This window comes from Poromitra crassiceps, assembly GCF_964638095.1.
Source record: "Poromitra crassiceps genome assembly, chromosome: 14".
Classification (NCBI taxonomy): domain Eukaryota; kingdom Metazoa; phylum Chordata; class Actinopteri; order Beryciformes; family Melamphaidae; genus Poromitra; species Poromitra crassiceps.
In genome coordinates this window covers 16,703,495-16,718,494 of record NC_139633.1, presented here as the reverse complement: position 1 = coordinate 16,718,494, position 15,000 = coordinate 16,703,495, and the positions used below count along the sequence as shown (strand labels likewise).

The 15,000-nt window shown below is 44.5% G+C and overlaps 1 protein-coding gene across 1 annotated transcript in view; it reads right to left on the bottom strand.

Moving 5' to 3' along the window:
- LOC310789363 (chromodomain Y-like protein 2) overlaps window positions 1–15,000 on the bottom strand; it is a gene marked incomplete at its 3' end in the record, with an annotated part of 34,674 nt that overhangs the window by 11,903 nt on the left and 7,771 nt on the right. Inside the window, exon 2 of the mRNA XM_083650992.1 lies at window positions 3,919–4,594. Coding sequence (XP_083507118.1) covers window positions 3,919–4,594 — 676 coding nt within the window. The remainder of the gene's footprint in view (window positions 1–3,918; window positions 4,595–15,000) is intronic.

Genomic DNA, 15,000 nt, shown 5'->3' with positions numbered 1-15,000 from the left:
GGTGCTGCATGAGAGAGGCTGACAGTCTATTCATAGGACGGTACAGTAGATAGTGTTCCCCAGCAGCTCCTTTAGAAGTCTCTGGCAACAGACCTGATGGAAGTTTAATCAGAACATTCACTTGGCAAAATGTAGTCTGGACTTTATTTCCTCTCAAAGTTGTCACTGCAGAGTCAGTGTTGTGTTGCATTAACTAAAATCCATGTTGAGAGTCATGTTATCCTGTCAGGCTGACAGTCATGTAGAGTCATGTTATCCTGTCAGGCTGACAGTCATGTAGAGTCATGTTATCCTGTCAGGCTGACAGTCATGTAGAGTCATGTTATCCTGTCAGGCTGACAGTCAGCTGAGGTCAATTGATTGTGGCCCCTCCCCCACATCACTGGCTCTGTCGTGCTGTGGACAAGTCTCATTAGTGAGGTTGAAATCAGTCTTTTTAATGCCAGCCTAACTTACTTCTTCACTTCCTAACTGGATGTGAGCGAGCGAGCGTTTCGGTTTTTCCCATTGCTCTGTGCGTCAGCGACGCGTTGGCGCTAGTTTGAAAACCCGCTCGCCCTGGCTCGATTTTTTGCGAAGGTTTGCGAAGTATCGGACATCACTCGTATCATTATCTGCCAATTATGTGCCAATTTGCTCGCTCACTGGATGTTAGGAAGAGGTGTGATTGCAGATTAAGTTATGCGTCTCAGCTGTAGGACATTTGCTTTGTGTTTGCTTAAACAGTGTATGATTTCTTGAAACATGCTTTCTTCGTATCAATTCTGATGTTTTTCATTGACTTTCAGAGGAGGGAGTAGTTTGTCCATGTCTTATTGAAATATGAACTGAAAAGACCATACCTCCGGGTAGGCAACGATGGACTGCCACCAGTTTGATATGCTAAGATGTAATCAATCATAACTTTTGAACTATACATGATAAAAACACAGGGTTTAGATCACTGTTTTTTTTCTAAATTAAATTATCTGTCATTCTTCTATTTTGTTGACCTTTGAATGACATAAGGGATCTGTAGATGGACACATATTGTTTGTTGGATTTATGTGTTCCAAGTGGGCTTAATCCTATGTTGAGGATGTTATCTGATCCCATGGGAGGTCGTGCTAAGTGTACGACAAGAGTAATGTTCATTATTATTTTTGTATTAGTGAGCTATTGGTGATTGGTTTTATTTTCCAAATGATCTTTTTTCAGCTTCCGACACACTCAGTTGTGGTGAGTGTGAAACTGAGGTGTTTTGTCAGCATGCTGTCTGAGCTATCCCAATGAGATTCACCAGATTTCAACTTTTCTTAATTGCATTAATATTTCATGAATAAAGAGCCAAGAGCTGAGGTCCCATGGAAATGCTCTCATCTGAGAAATAATCAACATCCTTTTCCCATAATTTCCCAGCTTTTCTAAACATTGAAATTCCCAACAATTCCCAAGAAGCACTATCGCTGCTGGGCCAACATGAACCCATACAACGAGAACTCTCTTGATTCACCTATATTGATGAAAATGTTTTGTCTGTTTTTCATCAGCTGGATGGACCGGCAGAAGAGAGACCCACAAGTAAAGTAAATGAGCGAGTCCTTTATCTGAGAAGCTCAACTGAAGTCGAAGAAAACAATAATGGAGAAATGAGTCACTAACAGTCTTCCTCACCATTGACAGATGCTGTACGTGACGCTACTTCGAATCATTTCAGCCAAGAAGGTGCATTATGACAAGCCTGGAGGCCCGGACCAAAGAAGAACATCTTTCACCTTTTGCTTTGAGTTTAGACTGTTCCCAGAAAGGCCCTGAACTGAATGAAGGCCTCAGGCTGTTCTGAGGCAGCCATGAGCGAAGGTGAAAGGTGTGTGATGTAGTCAAGGGCCAGACCCAGATGAGTCTTCTAAAATACCAGTCAAACTCTGAGTTAGTCTCTGAGTTAGTCTCTGGGTTAGTCAGGAGTCAAACTTTGAGTTAGTCAGGAGTAGAAACAATAATAGTCATCTTTCACTTTTTGTCACTTTCTCTACAGTATGAAAAAGATACTACGGTTGCTTTCTCACTGGCGCCCAGGTACCGCTCCCAAGCACACTTGTCCCCAAATTGACCCCAGTTCCGGAACATTTGACGAGTGTGAACGTTGCGTTCCATTCTGTTCCACGCCCGGGCGCGCAACAGGGAACCGTGACAGGATCCACTTGAAAAGGTGGTCTGGGGAGCGCTTTGGCGTGCCCGGGCACAGAACACTTGCGAGTGTGAAAGCCAACCGTTCCGAACCTCATAGACAACAAACGGGCGAGGATAAACTCCAGGCATAGTTGACGACGCAAGTGCACTCTGTTCCGTTTCCGAGCGCGGAATAAATGCTGTAATGTGAAAGCTGACCAGCAGGGGAGAGGGGGGGGGGGCAATCGCTCCCGGGTGCAGAACGGAATGGAACGAAAGCAATCGTTCCCAGTGAGAAAGCAGCCTGAGATAGAGGAAACTCTTCGGACAAGCCAGCGGCGTTTAACTTCATTTGTAGTCGCGGACCCCGAGCCGAGCACATCCGCTAGGGCGAGTAAATCCGGTATTCACATCGGTGTCACATGATACAAACCATCCTCAGAATTGGAGAGTTCGGGGTAAGATCGATGCCCAACACTCGCAACGCTCCAGGTGTAACATACAGTTAGCATGGGAAACCTCCTTAACTCTACATCGGATACACATCCCAGTGTATTTCCATTAAATATGATAAACTCATCCATTGTGTTGAACATGCCGAGACACCATTTTGAAAAACGATATAATGATTAACTATGGTGGGGCAGGCCCTGGACTGTGACCTAGGAGGGAAATCAAAAGTTGTTATCAGTTGCTTACGGTATGTAGTGGAGAACCACAGCAGCTGTGCTTGAACACTGCTCTCTATGGCTTAGATTAGTACGGTATGCCTGCTAAAATATGATTGTGTATAGAAGCAATGAGTGTCTATGTGGGCAACAGACCACAACCATTAAATGTGTTTCTATTTCTATTCATGGGAATATAATAAAGAACACAACAGGAAGGTAATGGGGCGCAATGTAAATTGAATGCCACTACTACTAATACAACTGCCTGGTATCATGGCAACATGTTGATGTCTGAAATGATTATTTCTAAGCATTCAGAAAGCCGTCATTCCCGTTCTCGTGACCTTACCAAAGACGATGGGATTTCAAGCAAGACGGCCCAACTTCAACTGAGTTCCTGGCAAACTCACGCGCGTTTTGCCCATGATGGCTTTCCACAGACACGCCCACTTAGGAGGTTTTCAGCGGGTCTGAGTCTTTTGGAGTCAATGGGAAAAGTCAACGTGATCTCAGATTATGACAGATTCTTTCGCCCCCCATATTCATTAAAGTAAATATTCGGCCCGTTCTCCGAAGCCACATATCTTCAGAATATTCTGACACTAAAATGGCATTTTTCAGACAGACAGACAGACAGATCAGGAGAAAATTAAACTTGTTCAAGACCTGTCTCTATCTCAGCAACACACACTCGCGACATTTGGCAACAGGAACTCATGTTAGCAGGGAGCGATTAGCTAAAGCTAAAGCTGAAGTTCGTTAATGTACTAGCTAAATCTGTGGCTAGATTTTTTTTTAATGGAATATCTTCTAGTTTCTATCTAGTATCTATCTAGTTTCAACTGTATTGAGCTAACAACGGGCAGCTTTATGTTTATATGTGTGGTTTGTGTGGAGTTTGGGAACTCACAATCTATTTCAAGTTAGCTTGCTAGGTCAGCACTAACCCTGCGTCACCAGGCACAGTCCTCTCACAACACTTCAGGGGAGAGGTCAGGTGAGCACGTGACCATATGGGAGACTTGCTGCTACCAGTTGTTAGAATTGGTGGAGCCTGCGGTGACCCATCTAGATAGTAAGAGAAGATCTATGACCTTACCTAATTCACTGGTGAGCTGTTGCCCGGCAGCAGCATCCACGTCTTCCAGCTCCCCATCCCTCCTGTGTGACCTGGCTGCTGCCCTGTAGATGACCGGCTCCACCGCTCCATTGTGGAGTCCAGTGTGAGGAGCCCTGACCGCCACCGGGGGGACAGTGTGATGAGCCCTCACCGCCACCGGGGGCACAAACTGAAGCCCCGCGGGTGGGGGAGCCTTGTAGGTCATGGCTCTGCCCATCCTGTGTCCCGCTGCATGCTTTCCTCCTCCTCCTCCTCCTCCTCCTCCTCCTCCTCCTCCTCCTCCACTCACCTTCCTCTTGTGAGTGGCGCCGGATTCCCCGCTCCCCAGCCCACCTCCTACTCTAAGCCCCTCCCCCGGGCCACAAGTCCTTTTCTTCCTGCGGGCCTCTGTGCGAGCTCTGGGGGGCTCCGTAGCCGACAGGCGGCTGGGGATGAGGGAGGGCCGCGGGCCGGCCATACCTCCGGGTATCTTCGGAGGCTTGGGCCGCTTGTGCGTGTGCAGGCAGAGGCTGTTGAACTGGTCGATGAACTCCTCGCAGTGCAGCAGGTGGTGCTCCGGCTCCCAGGTGTCCTCCTTACTTCCATAGCCCTTCCACCTGATCAGGTACTCCCACTTGCCCTTCCTGTTCCGCCGCTTGTCCACAATCCGCTCCACCTGAAGGGGGCAGCACACAGAGGGACAGTGAGAGAGGCAAAGTGACTGTCTACTTCCTGCTCCAGCACTGTACCAGAGATCTCTCCTGTGTCTCTCCTGTTTCTAAATATAGCTGAACCGTTTGGTTTGAAGAAGTAAAACTATTTTTATACGCATTTTACGAAATGTCTATGGGAAAATAAATGGCGGATGAAAATCTCTGGTACAGTGCTGAAGCAGGAAGTAGGCGGTCACTTTGCCTCTCTATAAAACAGTCTTAGTGCAGTAGTCTTATCCCTCCAAAGGCTATGTTGTTTTGAAGAAATGAGAGAGAGAGAGAGAGAGAGAGGGAGGGAGAGATGATTATAGAACCTGGATAGGAAGTGCTGAAATAGGCTGATCAAAACACGACTGAGATGTAGGAGTTAAAGAAATAAAATGTAAGCATAAGGATGAACCCGATATCATCAAAATAATGAAGACACTTTCTCCACTCTCCACAAACCTCTTTCTGCTTCACCCTAGAGTCTGAACAGGAATATAAAAATAGACGCATTTCAACAGCGGCTCCTGCACAGGCTGAGGGGGTGGCACAAGTTTTATGAATGAATATTCTGATAGAGGCCTCTGTCTGACCCCAAGTCTGAGCAAAATGTATGGACCTCCGTGTCCATCCAACTGGTTCTGTCTTGTACCGTGATCTGTTACAAGGCAGTAATGATTGAAGAACATGCCAGCGGTCCTGGATAGAATGAATGGTTCATTACAACATCTCACTACTAAAATAAAGTGAGGGGTTCCGCGCGGCGCACAATCGCTCTACTACGCACGCTCAGAAGCCGAGATCGAGTCTGAAGCCTGTAACGGGTACAGGCTTCAGTTACAGTGTAACCTAAGCTCCTCCCCCGACTCCTGTAACGGGTACAGGCTTCAGTTACAGTGTAACCTAAGCTCCTCCCCCGACGCCACGCTCCACATTGACATGGGGGACAAGGAGAAAGAGCAGAGCAGCTGGTGAAACAAGCACGCACGCACGCACGCACGCACGCACGCACACACACACACACACACACACACACACACACACACACACACACACACACACACACACACACACACACACACACACACACACGCACAGACACGCCTTATTATACTAGTGAGATACAAAGGACTGTGGATGATGTGTGGAATTTGCTTGTGATAGCATCACAGAGGGAAAAAGTGCATCGCTATTCGCGCTGGGGTCATCTAGAAGATCTCCCCAGCTTCCAGCGCCCAGGCCTGTCAGCCTGGCTGACAGGCTGTCTGAATGCGGCTACGCCCAGTGCAGCGAGCAGGGACAGTCTGGAGGATGGGAGAGACCCAGAGAGACTTTTTTTTGTGTGTGCAAATGGCGAGTTTTAAAATGCGTGTTTCAAGAATCCGATCCAGCGGTTCTTTGTATCAACATTAAAGGAAGATATTCACACATTTCTGTAAGTTTTGGTTGGTTATTTGCGACGATTCTAACATAGGAGATATGGCCGTCTGCTTCCATGGCTGGGGACACTCCAGACGCGGGAGCGTGAGCTGGCCAGCCAGCCCTGGGATGCTCCGTGCAATTAATTTTTAACGGTTACTGAAACATGACCAACACACTTGTCTGGTAAAACAAATTCTTTCTGGACAACGAACCCAGTGAAAACCCTCTTGCATGGGATGAACATGTCCCGATTATAAAGCAATCCAATCGCCAGAATTCACACATCTGAAAACCAGGATCAACGTAAATTAGAATTTAGTATCCTAAATATATCCTATCCTAACTTACTACAGTATAATAATGTTATAATACAACAGTTGTCTCTCCTGAATGTAAACGGGGCCAAGCCGGTGTTTGTGAGACCCGCGTGTGTGTGTGTGTGTGTGTGTGTGTGTGTGTGTGTGTGTGAGAGAGTGTGCGTGTGTGTGTCTGTGCGCACGCACGCGCATGGGGGAGGGGAAGGGGGCCGTAGGGAAATGCAAGGTGAGTAGCAATAAAGTCACAAAACACTGGGCCATATTACATCCAGGTGCAAATCTTTGCTAGTTCCTAGCACTCAAAATCTACCCTTTTTTCCTCTTAATTACCACTGGGTCGCTGGAACACCCAGTGCACAGAATGAAGTGTAAAAACACCTGACTGCTGCTAAATTATGACTCCACCAAACAAAGAAAGTCTTTGTGGTTTGTATAAGCAAATCGCATGACTGATGATTTGGACGACATCTCTGCAGCCACTGCTCTGCTCTGCTCTGCCATGCCTTGTCTGTCTTCCTTGTGTCGTCTTCCTTGGCGCGTGAGGGGAGTGGTTTCACTGGTCAAACTTTCAAACTGCAAAGTTATTGGTTGCAATTGAAGGGAGGATTTTTTTACACACAATCACAGTAAAAAGAAGATACAAATAAATCAATAAATCAGACAATACACAGACGGGTAATAATGTACTGCAGTTGTGGTCTTGACTGGACTTGAACTAACACTAGTTTGTGGGGGGACGTCAACAAGGATGGTCTCACAGACTGACAACATTGTCTACACGGAACTGCTTTAGTCCCAGTGACACATCAAAGGCAGACAACACGCTCTGATATAAACACTGACAGTATAGAATCGAAGGGCACAAAATATTTTATGTATTTTACGCCTTAGCAGCACTCACATAGACATTGTGACATCATCAGTGATGTCACAGAACTGAGCAAGCAAAGCGCTTGGTTCATCGTCTCCAGAGTCTCCACCCCAGAAATTGCGTGCGAAGAGCGCGGAATTTCGACTTCAAATTATATGTGCTAACTGATCAAATGGAAATAGTATATTCATAAAAGATGTACCTACATATGAACAGGTTTAATTTACTAGAAAACATGCATTGAATTGGAAAAGAAGCAAATAGATAGTAAAGTATACGGAACTGCAACATGTGGCTACCAACTCTGTAACCGTTACAACAGGTAAACAGAGGTGTCATTTTTGTCAGTTGTGTGTGGTCTGTGTGTTAGACCAAAACAATTCATGTGAAGGCAAATCAGGGGAGAAATAAACTATCTTTGCAATTTAGAGCAACATGAGGTCAGGTATTATTATTCACATAATAACTTGACAGAAGCTAAAAAAAAAACACACAAAACGCATTGCAACATGAACCTGTGCGTTAGTAAATGCAAAATTGTCCAATAACCGAGACCATTGTACGGTCATTTGAAAAGGTATGCCCATCCTCGATTGAGTTGTTCAGCCTGGGTAGTGGGATCTCCGGAGAGAAGTAGTCCTCTTCATGATTAGAAAACCTTGATGCATCTTCCAAAGAAAATTGTGAAAAGCAGCACTTCTAAATAGCAGCTTGTAGAGACATTCCCAGGGAGTGTCAAATCCTAAAGGTACGTTTGGTAACAAGTTGCAAGTGTAAGATAGGAGCTAATTGACTGCAGAAGGAAGATAAGAGACCATAGTTGAGCTGGGATGAGCTGCTATCACGGAGAGACCTTCAACAGCACTGTGGCTTCTCAAGGTCACAGCAGCACGTTGCACAGCCTGACACTGGACACCTACTGTGGGCCGACTGAGACCACAAAGCACCAAGCAGCACATTCAAGACGTGGCCGTTAACGACTCCACACAAGCACTTTATTACGTAGTAGACTAAACCAGTTGCACAGATGGGTATTTAAGAGAGCAACTTCACAAATATTTAGCCAATATAAAAGCTGTAAATATTAGTGGAACAGGATTATGGAGCGAACGTGCCATTCCTGTCACCATAGTTACCGAATTAATTTTCCCTAAACTGTATAATACAAAACAAAACAAAAATCACTTACCGGTAGTTATGTGTAATACTCTATTACGTGGTGTAGGTAGGCTATATAACACTTTATACAGTGTTATAGTTAATTCAACAAAATGTGCAAACATGACATGGAAATATATAGATCAATGAAATGTGTATTTTCTAAACTAAAACGTTGATTATGAGCTCAACTAGGTTTAGCTAACGAACTTAGGCATTCTGCAGGTTATGAAGATGCAGCCTCATTAGTGTTTGCCACTTTAGTGCTTACATAAATTACACACAATGAATCTATTGACTGTTGATTGGCTTTGGGACTAAAGCAACAAAGACACCATTTAGTTGTAGCCTAGACGCTCTACTGACAACAAGGACATTTATTATTCGAGGGGTTTCTAAGTTGACTGTAACTGAGTGTAAAGGCTTATTATTATATATATATTTTTTTTTACTGCTTTGCCATCTCAGCCGGCGTTTTCCACTTGCTCCAAAATGTTCGCACGCAGGGGACGGAGTTTACGTACAGGTGCGCACATTCTCCCCACAAGTTTGTTTTTATAGCTCACAACTTCCGCGTGGGGAGGCCCCGTGTTGTCGTGTGTATGCAACAGTTCTAAATGAGAGCCCTGGTATAGTGTTTGGCAGGAATGAAAACATGTTCATACTCTCTGTCCTCGGCTACCCATGCCTTGTCTGGACTCATACTGCTGCCTGGTGCTGGTACTGTAAGACAAAGGCCGGGGGTCCATTCAACAGTAAAGTTTGCACGCGTTCCCTATTAATTTGCCTGCAGGCATAGAGATTTTGTTGAGGGATGTATTCAGATCAATAGCAAAAGGTTCCGCTATACTTCTGTTCTGTATGCACCCAGTAATACAATTTGCCAGCTCCAGACTAATTTCAAGCATGCTTGCTTTATCTAATAGAGCGTTAATACATAACCCTAGCCTTATTTCAATAATGGTTACGTTGTGCTGACTGAGTCTTTAGCACTGGAAATTCTCAGAATGTAACAATTTGATTTTTGTGCACTTTATCATTTGAAATTAGTTTTTTTATGTTTTTAAACACAAAAGTAAGTGGACATTGAGGCTTCACAGCACAATCTTAAACGGTTTCAACCTGGAATGTTATTCGATGGAACCTGATTAATGTAACTGGGTCAGACTAACCAAGGCTCACTGGGGGAGATGATTGAGAATGACACGGCACAGATGAACACAGCGGTGTAGCAGGTGGATGACACAGCACAGAGGAACACAGGGGTGTAGCAGGTGGGAGGTGTCACATTTTGAGTCCAATCTTCATGGCTACAGTAGATAGCCTGGAGTACATGCAAATCTGTTGACTGTACTGTATAACAAGCTTATTGTTTTGCTTCTCTAGTGGATGAGTTGTTGCCTGCCTCCCCTGAAGTTAGGGCTGGGCTGGGCAATATGGACAACAAAATCCTATCTCTGTATCTTTAGGCTGATTGGCAATACACACACAATATACGTATATCGTACATATATACGTATTTTCTATGAAGTGGGATAAATGTTCAAGTCAAAGCCACATGTGAGATGTCACAAACACTTTCATTAAAACAAGACTGTAGGCTACTTGACCGAATAGCTCGGTATCGATATTGCGACAATATTTTAGGGATGACTATTGGTGCAATCACAGAATATTTACATAACGAGATTTTCTATCAATAATCACACCAGCCTATAATCAGAAAGGAGGCTCCGACCCACAACGGCAAACTGTACAACTTTGCGCAGGCCAGTTTATTTGTTGATTCTATTTATGTTATTTATGTTTATTATATTATTATTATTTGTTTGTTTATTAGCTGATGCCTAGATGACAGCTAGTCTTCCAGTAGGGTGTACCACGAAGCAATATTAGTGGCTGAGCGAGGTAACTTCAGGTTTAACCCTATGTTTGCCGTACCACGACGCTAGTTAACTTCTTACTGAGATAGATCACCATAGCAACTTATGCTCTACGGCTAACCTGCTCTGTAGCAGGTTAAGTTCAGAGGATAAGATCAAAACCCATGAAAGACCCACCTGCTTACCAATCAGCTCTCTGGAAACAGCGAGTCGCCATTCATATGGTCCCCATATGAAAAATACATTGCATTCAAAACAAAAGAAAAAGAAAAAAGAAAAAAAAAGGCGCCTGTTGAATTACGGTAATCGAGGACTGATTAGCCTTGCACTTGTTGCAGGCTACATTTAAATTAAGCCCTACTTACCACTTTGGAATATGTTTGTTTTTATATATTAATTTTTGTGCTCTCAAGTAGCATTTTCATGTGCACGAGCTCTCAGCTTGATTAGAAAAACCTGGTTCCACTTAACGAGTGGCGATCTACCTTTGTAGTACGAGTTAACTAAAATCCAGCTAGATGGCAATTATCTGGTTTAGCCAAACCAGATCAAGGGACAGATCCTGGATCTTCTTATACAACATTTGTGGTACAGCCTACTGGGGTCCAAGACAACAATACGCATTTTATGACAGACACACAATGAACTAGACAACGTTGGACCGGAGGCACCCGCAACTGTAATGGCGGTGAATGTTGCCACTACTTCCGCTCTGGAAGGGTCCAACGAGTTCAACAAAGAGGTAACACACACACACACACACACACACACACACACACACACAGAGAGAACAGCGCTGCTGTCTATGTGCTGCCTCCTGTGGGCGAGGCGGCACAGGCGCCAAGCTGCGTATGATGGCGGATGGCAGAAATGAGCGAGGAGGATGAGGAGGGGAAGGAGGAAGACGACGACGACACACGGTAGGCTAGAAGCGCGCTCAATTTCTAGTCATCAATAAAGTGGCTATAATGACTAAGTGGGTAAAGGCATATAATAGAACAGTTAGAACAGCTAGAACACTTATGCCATATAATGATACAGTATTATGATATGGCTACCTGCAATTCACTCCTATCATGATATAAAAATAAATGTTCCCTAAGCTGTGCAGTGAATCACAAACCTAGCCCTACATATAAAGAAGAAAACTGATCAAAAGAGACCATCTTGCAATGGGATCACTCAAGCCGTGACTTAAAAACCAATGTGATCTGTGTGATCTTAAATCTTAAATCTTTTCTGATTGACACCGCTTTCCTACAGTGACTTTGCAGACAGAGATGCTAAATGAGCCTCTTTCTTTCAGAGGGCTAAAAACAAGACGGGCCTTTTCAGAGACAAGATAATGAATGCTGGGAAGGCTGAAAGTAGTCTATTCAAAATGTACCAAACTATATTGATATGGGTATTAAGAGTAGTGTGCTTCTGTTCTGGGGCAGAGGACTAATGGAGAACGGTTGGGAGGTTCAACTGAGGCTGAGGTGCAGCCTGTGTGACCGATGCTCATGCTTTCAGATGTGCCGAGCACATTAAGGGGAGCAAAGCCTATTAGATGGCTGAGCTGCACTGGTGTCATTGCAATGAAGAGACAATTATTATGCTTCCAGTCCCACACACTGTCACACTTAGTCAGTGCATACTAGAGAGGGAGAGAGAGAGAGAGAGAGGGAGAGTGAGAGAGAGAGGGAGAGGGAGAGGGAGAGAGAGAGGGAGAGGGAGAGTGAGAGAGACAGAGAGGTAGAGCGACAGATGTAACTCGTATACACAGACTGGAGAGGTTTAGCGAGTGTGGAGGTGGGGATGTCCACCCTCGGCTGCCAAATTCCTCCTCAGCGTCCTCCATCCCAGAAGATGGGGAGAACACACAGCGAGCGGCCTGCCAGGGATGGTTGATGCCGGGATTCAATGTGTGTGTTATAGTCATGAATAAGAGTGTAATAATGTGGAATACTGAAATTAGTGCTGATAATGTCTAGGGGTAATATTGCATGCAACAATTTTGGTACACTTAGGTAGTGTGGAATAGACTTTGGAGAGATATGATGTTGATATTTCCCTAACAATAATGTTCTAGTATTTTATACTCTTCATACCTTAGATTGGTTGAAACATTCATGAAAAAATGGTCCACCAACTATGATTAATGCCAATATTAGGCAGATTAAGAGAAGACGATTCATCAAAGCTTCATCAGGTTGGCAAGTTGTGAACCTGATGAAGCTTTGATGAAATGCATTGATCGCTCCATCTTAATCTGCCTAATAAAGTCATGGTATTAATAGGATTGGCTTGTCTTCTCCTTGAGTGCGGTGGATGCCCCGATGTGAAAATTTTGGCCGATACCGATAACCGATATTAACATTGCTGGTATGGCCGATTACCGATATTTAACGATGTCAATATGATCTGTATAAAAACACATTTCTGTGATAATAAAATTGTGTACATAGTGAAAAACATGTAAACACTGTGAATTTGAAAAATTAATGTCTTTCTTTATTTCCAAAACATTGGGAAAAGCCCAGAAATCATAGATTTATCGCAATGTTTCCTCTCAATGTGAAAATTTTGGCTGATACCGATAACCGATATTAACATTGCAACATCGGACTGATGGCGAATGCCGATATGTTAAAAAATGACTAACATCTGCCGATACAGATATGATTTCCCGATATATTGTGCATCCCTATTAAGTATTGTTACATTGTGTCCTGCCAGCACCCTGGGCTGTGTTCAACCTGTGTGCACAGTAATCTGGATTGAGATGAGTATTCTAGATAACATGTTTGGCAACAAATAGGCCAAATCTTTTGAGCAATTTAGGCTGCTTTCTCACTGAGAATGATTGCTTTCGTTCCATTCCGTTCTGTTCGTCACCTGGGAACGATTGCCCCCCCCTCCCCTCTCCCCCGCTGGTCAGCTTTCACATTACAACATTTCTTCCGCGCTCGGAAACGGAACAGAGGGCACTTGCATCATCAACTATGCCTGGAGTTTATCCTCGCCCGTTTGTTATCTATGTGGTTCAGAACGGGTGGCTTTCATACTCGCAAGTGTTCCGTGCCCGGGCACGCCAAAGCGCTCCCCAGACCTCCGTTGCGCGCCCGGGCACGGAACGGAATGGAACGGAACGTTCACACTCATCAAACGTTCCGAAACTTGGGGACAAGTGCGCTCGGGAACGGTACCGGGGCGCCAGTGTGAAAGCACCCTTAGATTGTCTTCATGTGGCCTTAATTGTGTGGGGAATGTGCAAAGTGTAACAGTACAACAAAACAAACTGGTTCAACCATCCATACACAGGAAACAGAATACAAATCAAAGGTCTTATTATACAAAAGGGAGTAATCTACATGTTAACGTTCACGTGAGGGAAAAAACATCAAGGGAGATTAAACATAGAATAACAGACAATCAGATATAAAAAGGACAGTTACAGCAGCACATTTTACTGAGAAGAATCACCCTATTATTTAATCTTGGAAATACATATATATTAGAATTGAAAAAAGTGACATTGTCAAAACAAGGGGGTGATTTAGACAGGGCACTTGAGAGGGAGCCATTTTGGGTTTCCCATTTGGGAACATTGGCCCATATTTGACTAATCTCAGCGCAGCAGTCGTGCTGGGCGAGAATTTCAGGGGTTCATCTGACAAACTCTTCCAGCCACATCATGGAAACTTCTTAAAAGAGGTTGAATTACTGGCAACATTTGAGCCCGTTATGGAAAATGATCTCAGTCAAAAGTCAAGATGGAGGAGACACACATTACCTTGGGAAGTGCACACACAACGAGCTGATACAGATTATGAGTCCGGATTCTGATCGCAATTGTGACTCAAGAGACTCAAAGTACTTCTCTTGGACGGTTACACCTGACATTCATCACCGGGAGCAAAATGTCCATTATTCTGAGAAGCATGGCTTTAAAGAGAAAGCCAGAGATCAAGGAGGACTTCGTCAGCTTTGTGAATTCAGAGGTTACAACAGGCTTGAATGGCACCACTGTCATCTGAGATAAGCTGAAAGAGCTGAAGATTCCATTTGAAGATTGCAGAGGGCACGCTTATGATAATGGGGCCAACATGAATGGCAAGAAAGAACCACGGAGTACAAGCGCCAGACTCAAGAAGATTCCGAGCCCGTGTGGAGCACATACAGGTACTCTAAACCTGCAGAGGCTGCACATCTTCAAAAGATTCACTTGGGTTTTTTCGGACATGTGCAAAAGCTCTTCGCCTCCTTTTCAACTGGCCCACAAAGAGTGTTTTAAAGAGACCTGTGAACGTAACTGTCATGGAGTGATATAAGATGGGAGCTTCTGAGGCATTACTGGAAGCCAGACATCCGGATCAACGACCCTGTGGCCAAAGTGGAGGCCCAAGCACTTGCAGAGGAAGTTGGGTCGTACCGTTTTTTCTTTTCTTTTCAGATTTTTCCCCATTTTCTCCCCAATTGTACTTGGCCAATTTTTCTCCCTGCTGCCCCGGGTCGCTGCTCCACCCTCTGCCAATCTGGGGAGAGCCGTAGACTAGCACCATGCTTCCTCTGACACATGCGCAGTTGCCAGCCGTGTAAATACAAATCGGAAGTTCTGATTGTATTTACACTTCCTATGACTCATAAACCTAGTCTGAGACTAGTTTGAACAGGTAAAACAGTTGGCGTTTTGAACAGGAAGTCGTGACACATTGGGTGAAGTGGGCGGGGCTGCATAAGGTGAATAC